Genomic DNA, 24,423 nt, shown 5'->3' with positions numbered 1-24,423 from the left:
TCTATTCTCGATGTTTAACTGCCATTAAGCTTTTAGTTGTGAAACCTCCTGCATTATTTTCCACCTATTTTGATAGCCTGACCCCAGAGCTGTACACAAACACAACCATGAAAGAAGGCCTCAGAATTTTCCTCGCTGTTGAGGAACAGCAACTTAAATTTAATACTACTTCCTAACAATGCAGTAAGTTAAGTAGAGATTCAAATTTCTACCCTAGAAAAACCCAAATTTAAAACTAGAATCAAATTAATGCAAGTTTATCTTTGGGGGCCTGTAAACATGTCTACTATACCATGCAACCTAATTTAGCATGGAGACGTTTGGATAAAAAGATTAGTAAGGTTGCACGCTCATGGAAAGGCCCTGATCAGTGTGGAGGAACAAAGCCATCAAATGATACAAATATATAATCTCTTGAAAGAGTACAGATGTAGTTCTATGGATAAAGACATGAAAACAAACTATCGGAATTTTGAAACTGAATGTAGAGATTTAGCGTCTTGTGTGCCCTAAATTGGATGCTCTATCATCGAAAAGATGATAAAATCAGATAAATCATAGTATTCGCTAATCTCGATGAAGCCAGGAGATACCGCAAAAAAAAGGGCAAGAATAAGTTGGAAGATTTTTTTTTTTAATTGTTGTGTTTTAATTGGGGAAAATTAACAAATATTATTTGCTCTGGTTGGTAATGGATGGCAGGGAGCAGCAGTCATTAGAAATGACAGGTTTGACAATTTTAAAATCACAGACAAGCATTGAGAACAAGTCTTTCAAATGGTTGTTCAGAACATGGAATACTTTACAAAAGAGGCAGCAGATATACCAAAAGGTATTTCAGTCTTAGCAAAACAGTTGAAAAATATTTAAATCAGTGTCTTGGAGCAAGGCATTAAAACTTTGAAACACTTCAGCAGAAATCCAAAGACAAAATAATCCTACTACTCATTCATGTAGTAATCATCCATATTCCCTACACTTAAAACAAAGATGCATTTACTGAAACCCAATGTAAATCCTATTCCTTCTTGACTCAAATACACCCTAATATTACAGCAACTGTTATGCAAATTATTTTCTCATTGGTGACATACAAGTTTCTGTTGTACAATTTAGAACACCCAATTGGAATGATTTTTCAGAATCATGAAGTACTTCAGTTATGACATTTATAGGCTGTAGATTTCAGAAATATTTGGAAAAATTTATTTTAAATGGGAATTATGGGGAGAGGAAAACAACAACTTCTTAGTAAAAACTTATTTATGCAATATGCTGTTAATCTAAAATTCATTTAACTTGCAATTACTGGATCAGAGTAGCTTTTTTTTGTTACTGACCTCAAGTATTGAATTTTTCTGTGGTTCATTTACTTTCCCCGCAAGACAGCAATGCGAGATAGCATTATGAATTATTGGCTTGTTTGATTTTGAACTTGGTTCCTTGAATAACTTAGGGCCTAGAATGGAACCAAATTCCAGTTAAAAACAAAACAACTCAGTGAACAAACTACAAACACATATTGAGAGTTTTGACATCACCTGTGTACTCAGCAACAGAAGCAATCGATGAGGCTGTGGATGCATTCTCCCAGTCTCGTTCTGTGTTTCTACTCTGATTTCGGCTCAGCACAGAGAAGGTTTCCATGGAGTCTGCCCTGTATTTGACAAATGAAATAAATTAAACCCTGAATTGCTAGCAACCAATAATTGTGATGCAAATAAACACAATGTTACGTTGATTCGTTGGCAAGAAACAAGCATAATCCAAAAATTGTACTTTACATAATTACAATATAGATTTACTGAGACAAAAAAGGGGAGAGGGTTGGGTATGACCAATAGGACAACAGATTTGAGCAGAAAGGGGAGGGGGCAGTGAGAGCTGGAACAAGTAGACAAAATATTTGTGGTGAACTGTATGCTTTGGATTGTATGTAATTTTCTTTATAAGGCAGTGAGGTACAACTAGCGAATTATTGACATCATAACATTTTTAATTTGTTACAAATCATTGGAACTAATTTTTGAATGGATTATAAAATGAATGAATCCATGCTCATTTTGGGACTTCTGCTTACCTTTGTGAATAACCACCAGAATTTACACTTTCTGCTTCAGTGGTAGCAGCAGATGCCAGAGAAAGACTGGATCCAGACTGAGCACTGCTTAGATTATCAGCTAAATTAAAGAAAACAAAAAAACCATAATTTATACATTACTAGTATGTATGCAAAACTGCTTTGATTCAGCAAACTGATAACTTTCATTAGTTTTTGGCTATACGAAGAAGCACTGCAGATGTCGCCACAAAGCAAACAAAGAGTAAAGGTACTCAAAAAAGGATCCCGACCCATAACATTGACTGTCCATTTCTCTCCATGAATGCAGCCTGACCTGTTGTTATATAATGTACAGTTTGTGAGGTAAAGTTGTCAGTAAGTGAAATGAAATTGGAAACTGTTCTTTAATTTGTTTTAAAATTATTATTGGTATATAAGATTTAAACTAATGTTTCACAAACCGTCAAACCTTTGGAAGATCATTCCATAACAGACTTGAAGCCCAATTCATGTAATTAATTGTGGCATTTAAATTGTTTGAGTTGACTCCCCTTCTAACATATTACTTAATTTCTATTCAATGACTTTCTATAATTACATAGCAGGCAATAATTATTTTTACTAGCTTTTCTGTTCAATTTAAAAATTGTTCTATTACCACCAAACCTTGCTTCAAAACATGGATCTGTGGCAGATTGAGAGTGTCATCTGGCAAACAGACTGCAGTCCAAATGGGGAAACAAACATGATGAGATATACAGTTTATTCTTGACACCAATATGCAACTAATCCAGCTTTTCACTGACATACTGCAGTGATAGAATTACAATAAAAACCTAATGCTGGAGAAATTCAGCAGAACCAGTGTTACTTTATCATGCAAAGATAAAGATACATCACCAAAGTTTGGGGCTCGAGTTCTTTATCAAGGTACGAGTAAAATGTAGGCAGTCGCCTGAATAAAAGGGTGGGGGGTGGAGGGGCAGGAAAAAGAGCACAGTCCCATAAGCAGGAGGAAACAAGTGGATCAGAGAGGGAGGGCACATGAGCAAACAAAGGGAGGGGGGAAAGGCACTGTGACTTGAGAGGAAAGTGGGTGGAGACAGGATGAAAGAAGAGAGGGATGAGGAAGAGGGAGAGCTGGGAGTGAACGATCACAAACTGGATAAGTCATTGTCATCAGGTTGGAGAGTGTCCAGGTGGAAAATAAGGTGCTGCTCCTCTAAATTATAGGTGGTTTTGCTTTGACAGGAGACCACTGACAGACATGTCAGCGCGGGAGTGGGGGGGAGAATTGAAATAGTTAGCCACTGGGAGATCCTGTCACTGATACAGACGGAGTGAAGGTGCTCATCAAAGTGATCTCCCAGTCTTCATCCAGTTTCTCCGATGTGAAGAAGGCCACAACGGGAGCACCCAGATACAGGATGTGACATCTGTGGATACACAAGTGTTGCTTCACTTGGAAGGGCTGTTTGGGCCCCCGAATGGTAGTAAGGGAGGAGATGTTGGCACAAGTCTGGCACTTCCTGAGGCCGCAAGGGAAGGTGCCAAGGGGCCAATAATTACATTATTCCAAATGACAAAACCTGCAACAGCTATTTTGTTGCAACTTACGAGTGGAAGGATATCGTGATGGTGGCTCACTATGGGACTCTTCCCGGTGGACAGATTTTGGACGTTGCTTCTTAACTTTTGGTTTGGGTTTTCCAAGACCTTGCTCTTCCAGTATTTGCTGTTGTTTACGTCTTAGGTATTCCTGTTTAATCAACTCTCTTCGTGCTTTCTCCTCCTCTTTGCGAATCCGGTCCTCTTCTGCCTTACGCCTGTGAAAAAAAATATTTTGTGCAGGTAGCATCTCAAATAGAAATTCAGCAGGAACATGGAATGCATTGAACTCTTCTAGATTTGTTTTGATAGAAGTTTTTTATGTAGTTCTGTACACCAAGCTATGGGAAGGATGTGTTACTGAGAAGATTTCAAAGAATGCTGCCTGGATTAGAGAACTTCAGTGAAAGGGAGACGTTGGATGGAAAGTGGGGAGGACAGAAGATTGGATAGGCTAGGTTTGTTCCCTGGAGCAAAGTAGGCCTAGGGATGACCTGACTTGATAAACGGTTAATAAAATTATAATAGACCAGATGGTCAGAATTTCTTTTCCATGGTAGGGGTATCAAAAACAAGAGGGCACAATTTTAACACGAGTTTGGCTTTAAACAATGAAATGTATTAAGAATTTCTATTTATCTTTATATTTCTTGGCATCTCCTGATCTTCAGACAAAGTTTTATGATATTTAAGGCACATTTCTGCCTTGTTGCAGTATATGCAGCAAATCTACTACTTACAAACCTCTTAAACACAAACACCTTCTGGATGAATTCAGAAGCAATGATTAGTTTCAATTTATTTCATATTCTCTTACAACCATTTTTTCCCTGCAGTCAAGTTAAAAGACAGAATAGAAAGCAGAAAAACAGCAGGTTCTTAAAACCTAGAGTTTCCAGCACAAAATTTACTACATTGTATTCAAATCCACTTGCAACCTTTTTTGCAACTTTTTATTTTTAAACTATTGTCTCACCTTGCTTCATCTCGTTTCTGTTCTATCTCAGCATCTAGCTGTTGTCTCCGTAAGCGAGCTTCTTCTGCTTTGCGTTGCTGCTTGAGGAGGAATGCAGCACGCTTTTTTGCCAATTCATCTTCTGCTTTCTGGTCATCCTGTGATGTAATCAAAAATAGTGTGATTGCTGCTTTAGCACAGTTGAAAAAAAAATCTTCCATCGAGTACATTTTCTTTAGCTATTACATAATGACAGCAGTAATACACCAGATAACAGAAGAAAGCTTTCATTACTGAGCCTCAAAGGTATTTAAGTGAACTTATTTATCAAGGTACAAAATTTAATTCTGTGAGTAAACTTACTCAATTTGTTTAGGAAATTAATTGATTACCAAAGAAAACTTACACATTGGAATATCCTCCATTTCAGCTGCTGTCAGTAAAAGAAATGTACTTCCTTCCTACCCATTTTTAAAAATACTTAAATGAATATGATATAATCATATTTCTAATACCAATAATTAACATTTCAAATTTTTCACCACCACTAAAGCAACAGTAAATATAACTATTGTATTATCTCATTTATAACACCAGGGGGCTGTTGGAGTTACATTTTTAAAAATTTAAACAGCTATTCAAACAGAATTCTCTCTACTCCACTGGGTGGTATCTGTGCAGAATCGACATTGTGTGACCAGAGATCTAAAATCAAGCATTGCATAGTGCTCATGTACCTTTTGACCCATATTATAAACTCCATACCCTAAAAAAGTACATGTTGAATTGGCACTTTGAGATCCAATCCAAAAGAAATCCTTAGAACTACAACATTGCAGCTTCAGACTCGCATATTATAACACATCTGACCCACAGAGCCTGAACCAGCTCTTTAAAATAACATTTAGTTATTTGTCTTGACAGTGATGCTGGATCTCCTCAATTTTTTCACTTTCAATTACTTACCAGATTTCCTTTGGAAAATTACCACTGAATCAGTTTCTGCCAGTCTATTAAGCATTACATTCCGAAGTATAACCACAAAAATGTTTTCATGATTTATTTGGTTTCCTTATCAATTACCAAAAATCTGTGAGCCCTGATTAAACAATTTGCTCTATCGAAACCCATCATGGATTCAAGTATTATCAAGTCTCCTTGGGCGTTGCTACATTCAGAAGGCCACCTCAGGTTTTCAAATACATCCCACAACAAGTTTATCTCTGAGCAGTGAAACTATTCAAGCAAGTTATTTCAATACACTTAACTAATTATTTGCACCCTTCTTAAGGTACAATTCGCCACATACTCCAGGAATTAAATTAAATTAACATTTTAAATAATTGTTACATAATTTCCAGTTGTGAGGTTCTATACTTCTATTTGCAAAGTCAGCCCTCAATCTTCAAATATCTGTTCCACATTTCCATGTCTTGGCATTTCAGGATTGCACCACTTGATCTGAACATCAGATTTCACTCAAAAATCACTCATTTATTATTTTTACCCATTGGTGAAAACTGCTTCAAATCTTATTTGGGTGTGATGTTATTTTTCCACAGTTTTTAAACATTGTTTTTTTTTTATCTTAGGGAATCCCAACCAATCAATAAGTTTCCAGAGTAATAAGGGGCTGAATTATGTCAATGCTTCTCCATATTCTAAATATGAGAGGTATCTGGCCCTGCAGAATTCAACAAAAAATGTCCAAGAATAAGAATGAACTTATCATTTTTTTAAATGGGCCTTTCATCCTGCACTACCTATCTCTGAAGGGACTCTTTTATTGTTGGGGCTGCCAGGCAATGCTGGTGGCATCTTTTTATGTGCCATTAGGCAAGCAAACATTGACAAATTTGGATTATTACAATTGAACCATATAACCATTTACAGCATAGAACAGGCCAGTTCGGCCCTACTAGACCATGCCGTAACAAATCCCCACCCTCCTAGTCCCACTGACTGGCACCCGGTCCATACCCCTCCAGTCCTCTCCTATCCATGTAACTATCTAGTCTTTCCTTAAATGTAACCAATGATCCCGCCTCGACCACGTCTGTCGGAAGCTCATTCCACATCCCCACCACCCTTTGCGTAAAGAAATTTCCCCTCATGTTCCCCTTATAATTTTCCCCCTTCAATCTTAAACCATGCCCTCTAGTTTGAATCTCCCCCACTCTTAATTGAAAAAGCCTATCCACATTTACTATCTGTACCTTTTAAAATCTTAAACACCTCTATCAAGTCCCCTCTCAATCTTCTACGCTCCAGAGAAAAAAGCCCCAGTCTGCACAACCTTTCCCTGTAACTTTCCCTGTAATTTGTGTATTAATAAATGACAATAAAGAGATATTGAATATAGTTCACTCATTCAGTTGTGTTTCTGAATTTATGTTAAAAGTCCAAAATTTTAAAGAACTCCAAAAACTGTAAAGCATCAATCTAAAGGGTACATTATTTCAATGCAGACCTTCATTTATAATGAAACATAAACCATTAATTTTTAATAATTAATATTAAGATATTATAGTAGTATACAGAATTAGGCAGTGTGTTTGAATCTTCATGGTTGTAGGGCTGTCCAATTCAGTGTTGTATGGCTGTCCAATTCAGTAATAAGTTTGGATTTCTACACAGATCATTTCAATAATTTGACTCATTGCTAAATATTAATCATACTTGCATATTTTCATCAAGACAAAAAATACTACCAACTTTTATTTCCCCCAAGTATTTATTCGTAAAAGGAATAACTAAAAAAAAAAACAGCACTTTTAGGGATTGAGCAAGGTTCATGCAATTTTTTTCACAAATATATAACTGCCTAATTTCAAAATCCTCAATTCCAGCTCAAACTTCAGTACCTGCAAACAATCAAGTTCTGACCAATAATGAATTTCTAAGTTGGCTTTGGTCACTGAAATGTAAATTAATTAAACTTTCCCCCCCCCCCCACCCCCCTCAGGACACATTTTTAAAGCAACTAAATTAGATGTTTGAATTTGACTAACCTTGAAAAAAAAGCCCAATCCAGACTTCTGATCTGATTCACAAATCACTTGACTGGCAGAAATGTCTTGGCTTTCACATACTTCACCTTCTACAGGTGCCTTCAGTTCAGACATATCAACTTCAATGAGGTTTGCCTTATTTTTGGTCTGTTCCTCAATTGGAATGTTCTCTTTCCCTGAGCTATCTGAAGAGTTAAGTGATGAGAGTTCAAGCTTCTTTGGGGTGCTAATTATTGCCTCAGTGTTAATTTGTTCAAAGAAATAGTTATAACTGTCTTTCTGAGATGCAGAGAGAACCAATGGTCGCTGGTTGCTTTCCTCTGATTGCCTGGGACCATCAGGATCCTTTGCATTTTCAGTAGTGGGCTCAGCAGAGCCTTTAGAAGACCTGCCATCTAAAGTCCCTGCAGTTATAGTGGTAGGAACAGCAACATCTTCAGTCTCAGATTTAAGTGGTTTACTACCTGGGAAAGTTCGCAAATGGGGAAGAGTTTCTACACTGTGCGTTGGTGTAATAATACGAAAAGAGGCTTGTATTTTTGTATCCCGAGAGACCTTTAGCTCTGTTGGCCTCCCAGCGCGGGAGCTTTTCAGTGATATGATACGTGGTTGCTTGCGCACAGTTTGTGATGGACTACCACCAGTGGGTGACAGTGGTTCCACAATCTGCACCGCTTGTTTGATCTTCTGATCCTGCACGTTGCGATTAATATTTGGGACTGGCGTTGCCGGCACTTGGTCCTTAAGCTTCATCAGGAGCTCCTGCTGCTGTGAAAGCTTATGCATTTCAAACTGAAGGTTGCTCAAAGTTTCATTCAGTTTTTCAATAGAACGGTTATATTCATTCACATCGACATCTGCCATAGCATCCTCAAAACCACCATTAGAATTCACCTTGTTCTTGTCAATATCAAGGGCAATTTGTGAAGATTCCTTAAACCACCGTTGCCTAACAGCAGCAATGCTTTCTTGAATATCATCTTCTGTTATTTTCTCCTCTAAATCTTTTGCCCCTACTTCATCCAGCTGTTTTAAGTATTCTTCTTTGGCTTCTTGGTTTGGAAAATCTTCATCTACTCTTGGGGGTTGAGATACAAGAGCAACAGTTTCCTCAAAACTTGGACATTCTGCTTCTTTCATGAAGTGTTCAGACTTAAGTGGTTGTGGAATTCCTTCATTTTTCCCCTTTTTAACAATATGCAAAAAAGCTGCTTTGCCCAATTTTAGACGCTGACGGGCAGAGAGAGCTTCCATTTTCTTTTTCTGAGCTTCAATTATTCTTCTTTTCTCTTCGAGCTGCATGTGAAGTTGAACAAGTTCAGAGGCCAGTATCTGAGCATTGTCTTTAATCTGTCTCCCAGGACTTTGTTCTCGTTTCTGTCTCCATGTCATCAATGGTAGGGGACAACATTCTGACCCATCAGGTGTAGTCTTTTGCGAGCTACTTGCACTAGATTTTGCCTCAGTGCTGTTGAGTCTTTGTAATTTACGTTCTGCAAAGCTGGTCATCCTAATGCTGGCACTGGTCATGGACGTACTGCTAGCCTGAGAGACTGTACTCAAACAGGGGCTAGAACGTCCACTGGCATCATCTTTGTCCTCGTGTTCTTTTACCTTCATATCATGATGTAATTTTCTAGATTCTTCTTCCCCGCTGTAACAGCTTCTTGTGCGTTGGTCCTCTTCATCAGCAACTAGATCTTGAACAACCTCTTCCATATCTAGCACCTCTGAATCAGAATCTTGGATATTTGCGGTCCATGTTGCGTCGCGTGGTTTACTGGTGTCGGTAGTGATCACATTTACTGACGTATCAGTAAATCCTTCTTCAGCATCACCAGTATGAAGAAAAAAACCTCCAAATTCATCTTGCGTTGAAGTTTCAACACTATTGTTCACCAAAGGTCTAAAGTTACTCAAAGAAAGCCCTGTTGGTTCTATATGTCTTAATGTCTCTGTAGAGATTTGATCAGTGACTACTGTAAAGTCAGAGCTGGTTATGGGAGTGAAAGTCCTGTGAACATCTGCTTCACTATTGGTGTTCATTGCTTTTTTGTGCGTTGAAGGCAAATGTCCATCAGCTATTTTCTTTGTTGATAAAGATCTATATTTACGTTCTCCATATTCATCATGCTTATCAACAATGAAGAGATTTTCCTTGGCTGGTTTTAAAACTGCAGGCATTAAAGGTTCTAAGAAAAAACCACTAGTTTGGTTTGCTGCTTCATGATCACTCCGCTGTTTTTTTGGGGACTTTGAGAGCAATAATTGATTTGAAGCTTTTGATGAAAGACTTTGTAATTCAAGATCACAATTATTAACCATTCCCTCATCTGACTTGATGATTGACATAAGTTCTTCATCATCCTCATCTTCAATGGCCACATTTCTTAGCAAACTTTTTCCATTGTTTTCAGCAGGAGGAGAAAATAACTGGGATTGATGCTTTGGAGTTACATTGACAACATTGGATGCAAGACTGTCTTTGCTAATAGACCTGGCCAAGCTGATGCTGTCTGCAGAAGCAACATCCACATCACTGTCAGTTGCATAGTGAAGAGCAAATGGTGTTGGTTGAGACAAAGGTCTGGAAAAAAAAAAACACCACACACACGACTTAAAGATTGTACACACCTTCTAATATTGCATATGTATTCTGCAATAAAAACAGGAAATGCTTTAGACACTTGAGAGTCCAGTTAACATCCAGCAAGAGGAAAAGAGTTATTGTTTCAGCTTAGAAATCTTTCTTCAGCATCAGAAAATTGAGAAAACAATAGTTTTAAGTGGCATAGACTATAAGAGAATGATTAATACTCGTTAATCATAGTTGACTTATCTGAAGGAGTTTGGACATGGATGTTCATTGCAAAATGAGATGGCTTGCTCATGACACAAAAATATCTGCCATGACGGACAGCAAAGATGACTGGTTTATAAGGGGATCTAGATCAGATGTGAAACTGGGCTAAGGAACGGCAGATGCAGTCAACTCAAAGAAGCACATTCGGGTAAATGAACTTGGTCTTTGTGAACAACCCTAAAGAGTGTAATGGAGCAGAGGGATTCAGGGGAGCAGGTACATAATGATTTAAAGATGGCAGCAAAGGTAGAGAGAGCAGTGAAGAGAATATTTGGGATGCTTCTCTCCATCAGTCAGGGCATTCAATACAAGTGGTGGAATATGCAAGACATTGGTGAGGCCACACTGAGAATATTATGTGCAGTTCTAGTTGCCTAGCTTTAGGAAGGATATTATAAAGTTGGAAAAGGTTCAGAAGTGGTTTAAGAGGTTGTTGCCAGGTTAGGGAAATTAAGCTATTGTGAGAAACTGGAAAACAAACTAGGCCCATTTTCCTTGGAGTGCAGGAGGTTGAGAAGGGAAATTTACTGAGGCCTATAAAATCATTAGGGACATAGATAAAGTGAATCTTGATAGTTTGTTTCCTGGAGTACAAAACTCTAAGATGAGAAGGCATAAACACAAGATGAGGGAGGTGAGATTTAGAAGGAACATGAGGGAACAGTTTTTTTTTTAAACTCAGTGGAGTGAGAGCACATGGAACAAGCTTAAAACAAAGTGGCAAAAACAAGTATGTTATCTTCCTTTAAGAAACATTTGGATAACTAAATAAATAGGAGGGGATTGGAGGGGTATACACCTAATGCGGATCAGTGGGACTAAGCAGTAGGGCACTTTGGCATGGACAAGCTGGGCCTATAGATCGGTTTGACTCTATGATTCCATAATATTAATTTATTAACTTCAAATAAATAAGGAATTCAATGAATTATCTACTGTGAATATTATTTTTCCTGTTAACAGCAATTATTTTTTTTAAATATCCTTAGTTATATGTGAAGAGACAAATCTATAAGATGAGCTGTGTTCTGGAGAGGTAGCAAGTAGCCAAAAATAACAGCTTGTTGTCAAACGACATCAGTTGCACTTTGGAAGTGGAATATATCCCCAATAATCTGGCACCTATGAACTTTATAATGCTAGACTATCAGATTTTTAGGACTACTCCTTATTACTCTTGTTAATATCCAAACACACATATATAGCAAAGAGGAATCAGAAAATATACAAGGACTCTAGAGCGTTGTATATTCTGGTTGCAAACTCCCGACACTCCTGACTTTGTTTTTCAGATCCCAATCCCGGCTCAGGCTGCACATCTGGTCAACAGTCCAGACCTACATTCTAGACCTCAGTTCACATCCCAGACCATCAGGATTTCTAAACAATCAGATGCTGAATCAGAGATTTACTGAACAGGAATTATGGCAGACATTAAAATATGTTGAAAACTGGTGCATCTTAGGATTTGTTCTGCACATCTAGATGACAAAAATAAAGGTCACAGGAAATAGAAACTCTGTCCTGTCTAGTAATAATTAGAACTGATATTATGTATGGACAGTTAATGGTACTCTGGCTACCAATTCCCTAGAGAACTACCAGGGACATTCTCCCACAGGTCAGTTAGTCTCTGACTTCCCTGTCTACAAACTGAAAGGCATTAGAGATAAAACGGGAATCAGATCTTTGTCAGCTCTGTCACTGGACTCATCATTGAATTGAGCAAAAAAACAGCGGGGCTGAGGTACAGGATGCATTTTTTTCTCAACTTTAATACAGTCAACAACATGACCTCAATCGTTCAAAGATGCCATTGACCTGGATTAATAAGATAAGGACTAGCATGGTTTGTTCACTTTTACCTTTCTTTGTTTTTAAATAATTTTTAATAGTTAAAGGTATATTTAAATACATTTATTACAATTTAGTTTATAATATATTCTATTATCTTTAAATAATTAAATTATTGTTACATTTCTTTAAAAAAAAACTGCAAATATTTCTGATGCCTGGTGAAATTACAATAGAACCAAGAGAGTGGAGTCCCACGAAGATGGATGATAGCAGAAGGATAGTGTAGTTCATCACAGCAATGGCCAAAAATAATTTCAGATCACAAATGAAGAGTATTTAAAAAATGTGGCAGGTAAGTAAATCTGTTTGGTGGGGATCCAATGAGAAAGAATGGAACACATTTGAATGCAACAACAAGGTATTTGCAGAGGAAAGGAAGGATAACAATGTGGTGGCAGTTCAGAACGATTTAAGGGAGATTTTTTTTAAAGTGATGACAACAAATTTGAATGTGACAGGAAAACAATTGGTGCATTGAGAGATTAGTTAGTCAATATCTTAGGAATAGGATCTAATGTGAATGAAGAATGTCTCACAGACAACAGTTCATTTGAAGCAGGATAATATATAGCTGAGAAACTAGAATTTTGAGCAATGAAAAGAAGCAACTGATTGGATTGTTTCTAGTGGAAGATAAGACTGCACATTACCCCCACATGGAAAGGGCAAAGAAATAGAGCACAAATGAAAATGCACTGATAAAAAATTCCAATGCTTAATAAACTGTGGAAATAAATCAATAGATACTCATTAGACTCTTGCCCGATGGATGCATATTGCAAACTAAGCAGGTCCCCTATTTCTAAACCATGTTCAAAATAGCTGTAAAACACAATGCTGGAGAGAGCAGATCAAACGACATACTTTATATACCAAAGATAAAGATACATTACCAACATGTCAGACTTGTGCCCTTCATACAGTATAAGCAAAATGTAGGCAGGTGCCCAAACAAATTGGTGGGGTGGGGGCGTTGTGGAGGAGGTGGAACACAGTCCCACAGGCAGCACTGTGTTATCTGAAGTGACCCATGTCATGTTTTAGCCTGTCCAATATTATTACTGTAGATTGACTATTCGGTTTAATTTGCCAGAATTTAAAATAACAGTGTGCAACCTGTTCACTACAAAAATAAGGGTTGAGAAGAAAGCAAAGGAGATATTTTCAGAGGGTTCACAGCTATATCCAATTCTGTACCCTCTTCTCTACTTGCCTTAACTCTCAACAATAATTACTAAATCAAAATCAGGAACGGAAGAGCCTGCTGACATTAACCTTCTGAATATAAGGCGCTAAAACCAAAATTAGACTTTTCAATACAATGATACCAATATTAGCTTTCTCAATTCAAAGCATTGAGTCCAATTAGAGCACACAATCATTATCAAAACACTGAGCAATTAGAGCATGCAATATTAACTGAATCAGCTGCTTTCATTGTCTATACTTACTTTGCCTATACTTACTTAGCCATGAAAAGCAGACAGAACATAAGCAGTAGACTAATTGGCGTAAAAACACAATGCTGGAGAAACTCAGCTGGTTAAAATGTCCTTTATAGGACATAAGATAAAAATACATAACTGACATTTCAGTCCAAGCCCTTCATCAAGGTATGGAAAAATATCAGCAGACATTGGAATAAAAAGGTAAGGGGGGTAGTGTGGCTGCAAAGGCAGGTGGTAATAGGTGGAGAAAGAAGGGAGGGCACAGCAGCAAGCAAAGGGAGGAGGGATGGCTAGGTGAATAGAGAAGGAAGGGGGTGGAGACTGGTAGGTGGAGACTGGTAGGTGATAACAAGGTGAATCATGTATTTATTGCACCTAGGGGCAGAGGAGGCCAGAGCAGATGAGTGGGAAATGGAGGCGATGCGGGTGAGGGCTGAGTTGATTGTGGTGGAGGGGAACCCACATTTGTGGAAGAAAGCAGGCATTTCAGACGTGCGCCACTTCCTCCAAATGCTCTGCCCTCCACTCTCTCCAAAACAATCCCAACTTCACCATCAAACTTGCAGACAAGGGTGATCTGCTCTATCGTGCGGAAGTCAGACAACAGCTCTCAGGCGCCTCCTTCTACTTACCCCTTCCTCAGGACCCCATCACAGCTCATCATCCCCATACTACCCATTTCTAAGATTTACCAACCATCTGGTACCTTGCTCTTCCCCCACTGAATTAGTTCCATCTTACCTTGACTATCTTTTCTCCCCTGGTCCAATCCCTCCCCACATACATCTGCGATATCTCACATCCCCTCCATCTCTTCAATAACTTGAGATTCCCCAAACTGGACTGCCTCATCTTCATGATGGATGTCCAATCCCTTTATACCTCCATCCCCCCATACAGAAAGTCTTAAAACATTTTGCTTCTTTCTGGACCAGAGGCCCAACCAGTCATCCTCGACCACCACCCTCCTCCGCCTGGCAGAACGTGTCAGCACTTTAAACAACATCTCCTTTAATTCATCTCACTTCCTCCAAATCAAAAGGAGTAGCCATGGGACCCAGCATGTTGCCTGTTTGTGGGCTTTGTGGAGCAATCCGTGCTGCAAGCCTACACAGGCAAAACTCCTCAACTCTTCCTCCGTTATATTGGTGACTACATTGGGTTGCCTCATGCACACATGATGAGCTTGTCAACTTCATTCACTTTGTGGCTATTCAACCTGGTTCTCAAACAACTCACCTGATCCATCTCCATCAACATTCTCCCCTTTCCAGATCTCCCTGTCTCCATCTTGGGAGACAAGCTTTTCACCAACATATATTAAAAACCCACCAACTCCCACAACTACACTTCCTCACACCCTATGTCCTGCAAGAATTCAATTCCCTTCTCTCAATTTCGGTGTTTCCCCTGCATCTGATCCCAAGATGAGGTCTTCCAGTCCAGATCTTTTAAAATGTCTGCCTTCTTCCCCAAATGTGGCTTCCCCTCCAACATCACGAATTCAGCCCTCATCTGCATCTCTTCCACTTCCTGCTCATCTGCCTGGCCCCCTCTGCCCCTAAACACAACAAACATAGGATTCCCCTTGGTCCTCATCTATCACCCCAACAGCTTTCACATCCACACATTATCCTCTGGAATATTTGGCACTTACAACAGGATCCCATAATCAGACATTTGTCTCTCCTCCCCTCTGTGCCTTCCTTAGGGACCACTCCCTTCATGACTCCCTCATGAACTCATGACTCCCTCATGCACTCATCCCTCCCCACTAATCACCCAACAATATCCCCCGCCCCCCCCCCTCCACCTTCCCCTGTGGCTGCAGGAGGTGCTACACTTGCATCCACACCTGCTCCCTCACCTCAGTACAGAGTCCCCAAACAGGCCTTTCAAGTGAAGCAACGTTTCACTTGTGTATCCACAGTATAGATGACATTTTTCAAGTTCTAGTATTTCCCAATTTCAACGTGTCATCTTCAAAGAAATGTGGGGATGAAATTCCAAATTACTATCTTATTAATCCAATAAACCAAACTTTGGAGATGCAGCTGCTTCATTGATGAAACAGATAAAGATTTTCCACAACTTCGCAGTAAGACTTTCATAACGATGAACTAAGACTAAGACACTGAACGATTTCACACTTGAAAGGGTTTATCCCCAGTGTTTGGTCTGTTCTATCTTTAATCAGAAGTGCCAGCAATGTTGCTGCCTGTTTCACACTTGCCTAATCTCAATGCCAGCGTCTCTAGACTCTGGGGATTATACTAGGGGATCGAGGCCGGCAATCCCCAGAATGAGATGACGACATCTGATGCCAGCGTTGAGCAGATTTTGCTTTCACACTTGCCACTATAAAGGCCAATTGGCGTTTGAATCCTGGGATCATTGGCCAGTGTGAAAGGGGTGAATGACAAAATAAGACGATATTGAATTCAAAGAAAAGTATCTCGAGCTCATGTCTTTTTCATGGTTCATCGAAGAACCCGTTCGAAAATTACATTACATCATAGTCACTATGGTAAGACTACAAACAATACTCCTCCTTAAAGGGATAGGCACAAAATTAACTACGAATCAAAAACAAGGTTTTAACTTTTACGTTGTGCCCTAATTATTATAATAGACATTAATGACTAATATATAATTACTATTTCAGATACAAATGTAAATAAGTATAAGATTAAAAATCAAAACTTTCTGCTTCTTGTAAAAGACAGATTTTAGTAATAGGTCGATTTGAGTACCCAGTCTTGGTTTTAATCCGCACTTGCTGAATGAAACCTTTCTTGTCCAGAACTGTATCCACAATTTTCCCCAGCAACCAAGAATTTCTTGGTGTAGAATTGTCCATGATAATTACAGTGTCTCCGCATACAAAACTGTGTTTAGCTTTAAATCATTTTTGTCTTCCTTGTAATAATGAAAGATGTACTTTAATCCATCATTTCCAAAATAAATTCGCAATAAACTGCATTTGTCTCCATTTGTGTCTTGCATAAATATCTTCTTTCTGAAATTGACCCATTTGCATTAAAGGTTTAGGTTTGAGAAGTAAGAGATGATTCGGTGTAAGTGCCTCGATATCATTTGAATCAATAGAAATTTTCGTTATTGGATGACTATTTAAAATAGCTTCAATTTCATATAATAACAACATCTGAAGATTGTCATCATTGAATATTTGACTATTCAAAATGGAATTAAGAATTTTCTTCATTGATCTAATCATTCTTTTCCACACACCTCCATGATGTGATCCTGTGGGTGGGTTAAATATCCAATGAATTTTTCTGAAATAATGCATCATGAATTTGATGTTGATTCCAATTTTGAATTGCTTTTCATAGTCATACAAATAAAAATAGCTCTGTATCGCTTGTCAATATTTCTTCCTCGCTTTACTCGTAAAGAACCAAAATAATCAACACCCACGTACGTAAATGGGGGTTCATCAGGTGAAATTTTGTCTTGGGGCAAATCTGCCATTTGTTGTTGTCCAGGTTTAGCATTTGCACAGTGGCAATTAACACATATAGATACAATTCTTTTAATCAATGATGAAGCATCAAGTATCCAACATTTCTAGCATAATTTTGATAACGTGATTACAACCACCTTGACCTGTTTTTTCATGTACATGTCGAACAATTAATTCAGAAATAGAAAATTCCTTAGCTAAAATAATTCAATGTTTCACTTCTGGCATTATTGCTTTTTCCAATCTGCCTCCAACTCTCAATAAATCATTTACAAGAATAGGATTTAGCTTGTAAACACAACTTACTTTGTAACATTAAGATTCTTCAATTTTGATATCTAATTATCAAATGCCCTTTTCTGACAAAAATGAATTATCTCCAATTCAGCATTCACCAATTCATCAATTATTAGGTAACAGTTCTTTCAAGACTTCAGATTCGCTTTTTTGATATGAAATGGACAGTATTTTTTAAAAACTTTATTTATAGAATTTAAAGTACATAAAAAAAATAAAACTAACTCCTTATTAATTAATACCTCTACTAATAACCCCCCTCCCACCCTTCCCTCTACATCCCATCCCAAACTACCCCCTATACAAGGGCCAAAAACATATATTGGTTAATTATCCGTTGCTGTGGAGTGTGTCAACCCTTAGCATCTTAAAAAAATCCATTTACAATATATCCAAAACCATACATTTCAAATATGGAGCCCACATTTTAACAAAAAAGAATAATTATTCCGTCAATTATATGTTATCTTCTCTAAGTAAATACATTATCTCAATTCATTTTGCCATCTACTTATGTGCAATTAGATATCATTCTTCCATGTAATAGGAATACATTTCCTAGCTAGAGCTAATGCCAGACGAATAAATGCAATTTGAAATTTATCCAATCTTAAACTCGTTGTTAATGTTGTAGTATAACCCATTAAAAAAAGTAATGGATCAAGTGTTTAATTCGATCTTGAACAAATCTTCCAAAAACTTCAGAATTCTTTCACAAATCCATACTGAATGTAAAAAAAAAGTATCTGTCTGTATTCCACAACGAAAACACAAATCTGAAGAACTTCTCGGGAGCTAAATACAATTAATGCAAAAAGTTATAATTAACTAAACTATATCTCACATTAATTAATTTGGTTACACTATCTACACACAGTCATCCATTCCTCCTGAGATAGTAAAATAGATAAATCCTTCTCCCAATTATTCTTAATTTTATTTAAATGTAATTTAATCATCTTTTCTTGTAACAAGGCATACATTTCTGAAATAAATCCTTTTTTTCCCCCACTATCAATAATTAAACACTTGAATTCAGTCTACCCAGGTAACATCAAATCCCGTCCAAAATTTTCCATTAATAAAGCACGCACCTGATAATAGGCAAATAAAGAACTTGGCAATATCCCAAATTTTTCTTCAAGGCTAGTAAAAGAAAGAAACGTACCTGCCTCAAAACAATCCTCCACCAATTTAATATCCTTCAATTCCCACATTTTCAGATAAAAATTATTCACCGAAAAAGGAATTATTTTATTCTGATATAATGGAGTCTTAGCTGAGATTTTAACTTTAGTTCCTATAATTTGATCTCTTTTAAACCAAATCTCCATCAAGTGTCTCAGTACTGGTAACTTATACTTTTGTAAAAGATAAGGATTCCATTTATATATAAATTGATGTATATTAAATTCAGAAATCTTTAGCCCATATTGGAGGTTGGTCAATATCAAACATTCTGTTAATGAATTTTAATTGTGCAGCTTCATAATAATTCTGAAAATTTGGTAGCTGAAATCCTCCTAACGCAGATGTCCATATCAATTTTTGTAATGAGGCTCTAGATAATCTAGAGTCTCATTGTAAAAATAGTTTTAACCTAAGAATCTATGCTACTGCTTTTCTTAAATGAAACCATGAAGAATAATAGCAAATTAATTGAATAATCGGATCATTCTCTCTTTTTTTTTTAAAAAAAAAACTTTTATTTATTCATTCAAAATACAGATAATAAGTAACATATATAACAATAAACAAAGCATGAACATTATATTTTATATATATTATATTATATATATATAAAAGAAAAAAAGGAAAGAAAACCCCCCTCTCTTTCAGCTAACTCTCCTAAGAGCCATAAATAAAAAAGAAAAAATAAAGTAAAGCATACATATTAAAATCTAGCCAATATAAATCAAAATGTAAATATTCTGAATATAACCACCTATTAATAAAAAAACTATAGTTATCTGCAAAACATGTAATTTTTTTCCATTATTAAACAATATTTCATCTCATTATGCCAAAAGTCTCATATTTAATCATTTCAAGTAAAATCATATCTCTACCGAACACATGTTTTACCAAAGATTGAACTTGATAAAAATACACTTACGCTTAATCGGACTGTTTAAACCCCGAACATTGAAAGCAGCAAACTTCAACTTTGGCATATCCACTAATATTACTAAAAACGAATAATATCAATATATAAAGACTCAGATCAACGTAAATAGGTCCGCCAATAGGAGAAAAAGAAACCACAAATTAAAGTCTAAATAAAATGAAAATAAAAAAAAGATTTTTAAAAAATCCCCAAAAACACTACCAAAAGGTAGTAATCCCTAAACAAAAGTTGGGTGTGGATCACCCACCAGTGGCTGATGACTATTAGAACATAGAGCAAATTTCTCCCACCCCAGCCAAACAAAGAATAACAACAAGATATCATAATGACATAAAAAGAAAAAGAAAAAGAAAAAAATTTCTTCTATTCATCCAAGAAATTCCAGACTCGGCGACCCCGTTTCAAGGAAACGGACACTCTCCATTCCTATTTCTCCCATTTCTGCCGTTCCTTCCATTTCCAGAACAACCAGATTTTTCTTTAGGAGACAATGGTGGGCCACGTCTTTGTCCTCTTTCATCTGGCAATGAATCAGCAAAACTCATTGCTTCACACTCATTTTCAAAAAACCGAGATTGAAAGTCTCCACAAAACACCTTCAACACTGCCGGATAGCGAAAAGTAGACTTTATGCCACAAAACTTCTTTAACTGGATTAAATCGATGCCGACGCTGAATAACCTCTTGACTCAAATCAGAATAGAAAAAAAACTCTACTATTCTGAATCATTAACGGAGCTTGTCATTGTCTCACGTTTTTCACTGCTAAACGAAGTATCGTTTCTCTGTCCAAATAATTCAAACATCGAATTATCACGGGTCTCGGTGGTTGACCAGGCAGAGGTCTTCTTCTTAAGGCTCTATGAGCTCTTTCCAATACCAGACTTCCTGAGAAAAATTCCTGCCCCAGTATTTGTGGAATCCATTCGGTAAAAAAACGAAGAGGATCTTGTTCTTCCATACTTTCTGGCAAACCAACAATCTTCACATTATTCCTTCTACTTTGATTCTCCAAATAATCTACTTTCCTCTCTGACTCCCTCTCACATTCTCGCAATTCTTTAACAGATTCTTCCACCTCCAACACTTTTTCTGTATTAGAAGCCACTTGTTGTTGACATTTTAAAAAAGCAGCCTGAAATTGTTTAAAATCCTCACAAGATGCTTCCACACTTATTTTAACTGCATCCAGTTCCAAACTGAGCCTCTGAGACATTTCATTCAGCATAGGCTGAATGATAAGGCTTAGCTGTTTACATTGTAATTCAGAAAAGCTCAGCCCTGCTTTCTCTTGCGTAGTGACAGAACCAGGTAACTGCAGCTCCTGCTGCATCTCAACAACAGGCAGTTTAACAGTTTTACTGAAGGTCTGGACTCCCAGCGACGGCACCCCGACTTCCTCAGGGGGCCGACGCTGTTCTCCCCCCCGCAACCCGTTGTTGCTTCAAAAACTCACAAAAAAGACCAAAATATTCAGATTGGAGTATATCCTAGGGTATTTCAAGCAATGGAGTAGTCTTCTTGCGTGCCCCCTCCATTAAAGTCGGCAGGCTGCCAGAATCAGGATCCACATCGGGGGCACACGCGCCTTCCTCCTGAGAACGGGTAATTCCAGCGATGTCCTTCTCCTGGTGAGTAGTAGTTATTTTTTCAGCACTCACAGGCAATCTCTGTGGTTTAAGCTTGAAAGAAAGCAAACCTGAAGTTGTAGCAGACCGTTTAGGCTTTAAATCTTCAACACTCCGAAAATGTAGTTTCTTCTGTACTTGAGGCTTAATCTTTTTACCATTAATAGCCATAACAATTCCTTGATACTTTAAACTAAGTTTTAAAAAATTTAAACCTAAAAAACAAAGAATTAAAAATGGGTTCTTAGAAGTCTGGCCAGAGAGGTCGAGATTACACATCTAGACTCTACGCCATCTTGCCACGCCCCCAATCAGATCATTCTCATTGGATATTGGAATAATATTCACATTAATTTTGGATTTCAGGATCTTCCTTTGAAAATTCTTTTAACTCTTTTGGATTTTGAAGCCATTCTTCTTGAGACTACGAAAGAAATTGAGGACCGAACACCCAAGTGTTGGCTCTTTTTGGAAGCGATTGAACTTTTGATCCTCGTGAAGCCATGTCAGCTGGATTATCCACTGATTATCATGCAAAACCATTTCAATCTCATTAATTCTGTTAGTCACTAAGGTACGAAACCTCATAGTTTTGTTATTAATATATTTAAGTACCCAAACAGAATCTGCTAACTTGATCTGTAATTCTCTTCTTAACACAGTGTCCATTTTGCTCGCCATAGTAGTGGCAGTGAATTCCATATGAAGTATGGTGAATAGCTTTAACGGAGCCACTCTGGCTTTTCCCATTACAAATCCACAATGTACTTGCTCTTGGTTATTTTGCAGTATTAAATAGCTGACAGGACCAAAACCCCCTTTGCTTGCATCAGCAAAATGGTGTAACTGAGCAAATGTGGCAATTCCAAAATCTGTAGGTTTAAAGCATCTATTAATTTCAAAAATTTCTAACATTTCAAGACTCTCAATCCAATTCATCCAATCTTGTGTGATGGAATCTGGTATAGTTTCATCCCATCCAAATTTTCTTCTGCATAATTCTTGTAGAATTTTCTTGGCTATTAATACTACTGGTGCCAATATTCCCAAACAATTGTAAATTGAGCTTACAATTGAAAGAATATCTCTTCTTGTCCAAGGCTGTTCTTTCAAAACAATTTTGATTTTGAAAACATCAGATTGAACACACCATTGCACTCCTAGAATTCTTTTGACAGGTAGAACATCACAATCCAACTCAAGATGTTTTATCTACTTAACAAATGCCTTTTTCTCTCAATAACTTATCTTCAATTCATCAATTGTTAGGTAACAAATTTCTCTTTCAGAGGTAATGCTATACAGTAATGGCCATCAACATGTTTAACAGAATTTGAAACTAAATCCAGAAACTGCCTATCCTCCTTCAAAGGTTCTTTAATATCTTTGAGACATTCAGGGAAATAAATTTTAAAATGCTGTTCTCATAGATCATTAAGTTTGACAACTGAAATATGGTTGACATTTACATTCCATGACTCTTGATCATTATTCATTTTTCCTCCTAATGGTCCATTAATTGTCCATCCAAGCAATGTTCTCATGGCATAAGGTCTGTCATTTTGACCCTTATGACTTCTAGAAGTTTGAGAGCCCTTGCAACATCTAATATAATTAACATCTCGATTTTGGCATCAATCTTGGGGTAAGCAAGCATCTTTTAGATGATCCCAATGTTTGATATCATCCAGATAGGGAATATTCTCCTTATTCACAGGCAGTCTCTTCTGAATATATACATTTGGAAGATCGCAAAATTCATTGCTATTCAATCCAGCAATCTGTAAACCTGAAACTATATTAGTTTCAATGTTCCTTTTATCGCTCATTGTCTTCAACAAGATTGGTGATCTTTTACCATGAAGATTATTCGTTAATTCAACAGTACAAAATGGTGCTCTACTTCCTGGATCAAGAAACGAGAAGGTCTTCAATATGAAGCTTCCTTTTTCTTTTTTAGCTTTAACCTGTACATAAAAACTATTGAGAGAGCTTTGTCACCGGCCCCAATAAGACAGTTTGTCTGAACTGAAGCTGAGGCATTCTCTTTGACTGTGTATTTAGTCTTGGGTTCAGATTGTTTAACTTCTTTCTCAACTTTACTTCATCAAGTTATGCAGTAACCTGGGATGCTTTAAACTATATACATTACAACTGAATCACTTATTTTCTTTGGCTTGGCTTCGCGGACGAAGATTTATGGAGGGGTATGTCCACGTCTGCTGCAGGCTCGTTGGTGACGGACAAGTCCGATGCGGGACAGGCAGGCACGGTTGCAGCGGTTGCAAGGGAAAATTGGTTGGTTGGGGTTGGGTGTTGGGTTTTTCCTCCTTTGTCTTTTGTCAGTGAGGTGGGCTCTGCGGTCTTCTTCAAAGGAGGTTGCTGCCCACCAAACTGTGAGGTGCCAAGATGCACAGTTGGAGGCGACATCAGCGGTGGTCAATGTGGCAGGCACCAAGAGATTTCTTTAGGCAGTCTTTGTACCTCTTCTTTGGTATACCTCTGTCTCGGTGGCCAGTGGAGAACTCGCCATTGAACATTATCTTGGCAAGGCGATGGTCCTTTATTGATCACTTATTACAAGTTTTACTGATGTGTCCTTTACATGAACAACCAAAACATAATCCATTCTTCTTTAAAAAAGTTAATTTCTCATCATATAACCTTTTCTCCAATTGTGAACATTTTCTAAAGCATGCTTTGCAATACAAACAGATTTCCTGAACAGTCAGAACTTCCTTTTCCTTTGTTTCCTTGTTCTTTTTTGTGATTGTATTTGACACAGCAGAAGCAAATGTTGAGATGATGAATTAAATTCCTTTACATCTTTAGGAACTATTGAAGTATCCTTAATATTTCCAAATACTGGTACACTGCTAACATCCACATGCCATTCCAAAAATTGTACAACATCCTCAAAAGTGGCATCCCTTTCGGGAAGAATCTTAAGTTCAGCAAGCTTGGTTCTCTATAAAATCCCTCAGCTTATAAGGTACTTTATTGACAATAATCGACAAATTAGCAAGCAAATTCAGCTCTTGCAAATGTACACTACTTTCCATTGCATTATAACATCCTC

General features: G+C 37.5%; 1 protein-coding gene across 5 annotated transcripts in view; it reads right to left on the bottom strand.

The window, feature by feature from the left end:
• camsap1b (calmodulin regulated spectrin-associated protein 1b) overlaps nucleotides 1-24,423 on the bottom strand; it is a 115,107-nt gene that overhangs the window by 6,897 nt on the left and 83,787 nt on the right. For all 5 annotated transcript variants that reach the window (XM_069885475.1, XM_069885481.1, XM_069885491.1 and 2 more), the window contains 6 exons: nucleotides 7,637-10,223; nucleotides 4,647-4,783; nucleotides 3,680-3,888; nucleotides 2,081-2,180; nucleotides 1,542-1,657; nucleotides 1,341-1,459 (listed from right to left, as the gene is read on the bottom strand). In XM_069885475.1, coding sequence (XP_069741576.1) covers nucleotides 1,341-1,459; nucleotides 1,542-1,657; nucleotides 2,081-2,180; nucleotides 3,680-3,888; nucleotides 4,647-4,783; nucleotides 7,637-10,223 — 3,268 coding nt within the window. The remainder of the gene's footprint in view (nucleotides 1-1,340; nucleotides 1,460-1,541; nucleotides 1,658-2,080; nucleotides 2,181-3,679; nucleotides 3,889-4,646; nucleotides 4,784-7,636; nucleotides 10,224-24,423) is intronic.

Source organism: Narcine bancroftii, chromosome 1 (genome assembly GCF_036971445.1).
Source record: "Narcine bancroftii isolate sNarBan1 chromosome 1, sNarBan1.hap1, whole genome shotgun sequence".
In the NCBI taxonomy this organism is placed as follows: domain Eukaryota; kingdom Metazoa; phylum Chordata; class Chondrichthyes; order Torpediniformes; family Narcinidae; genus Narcine; species Narcine bancroftii.
This window is presented reverse-complemented; position numbering and strand designations above follow the sequence as displayed.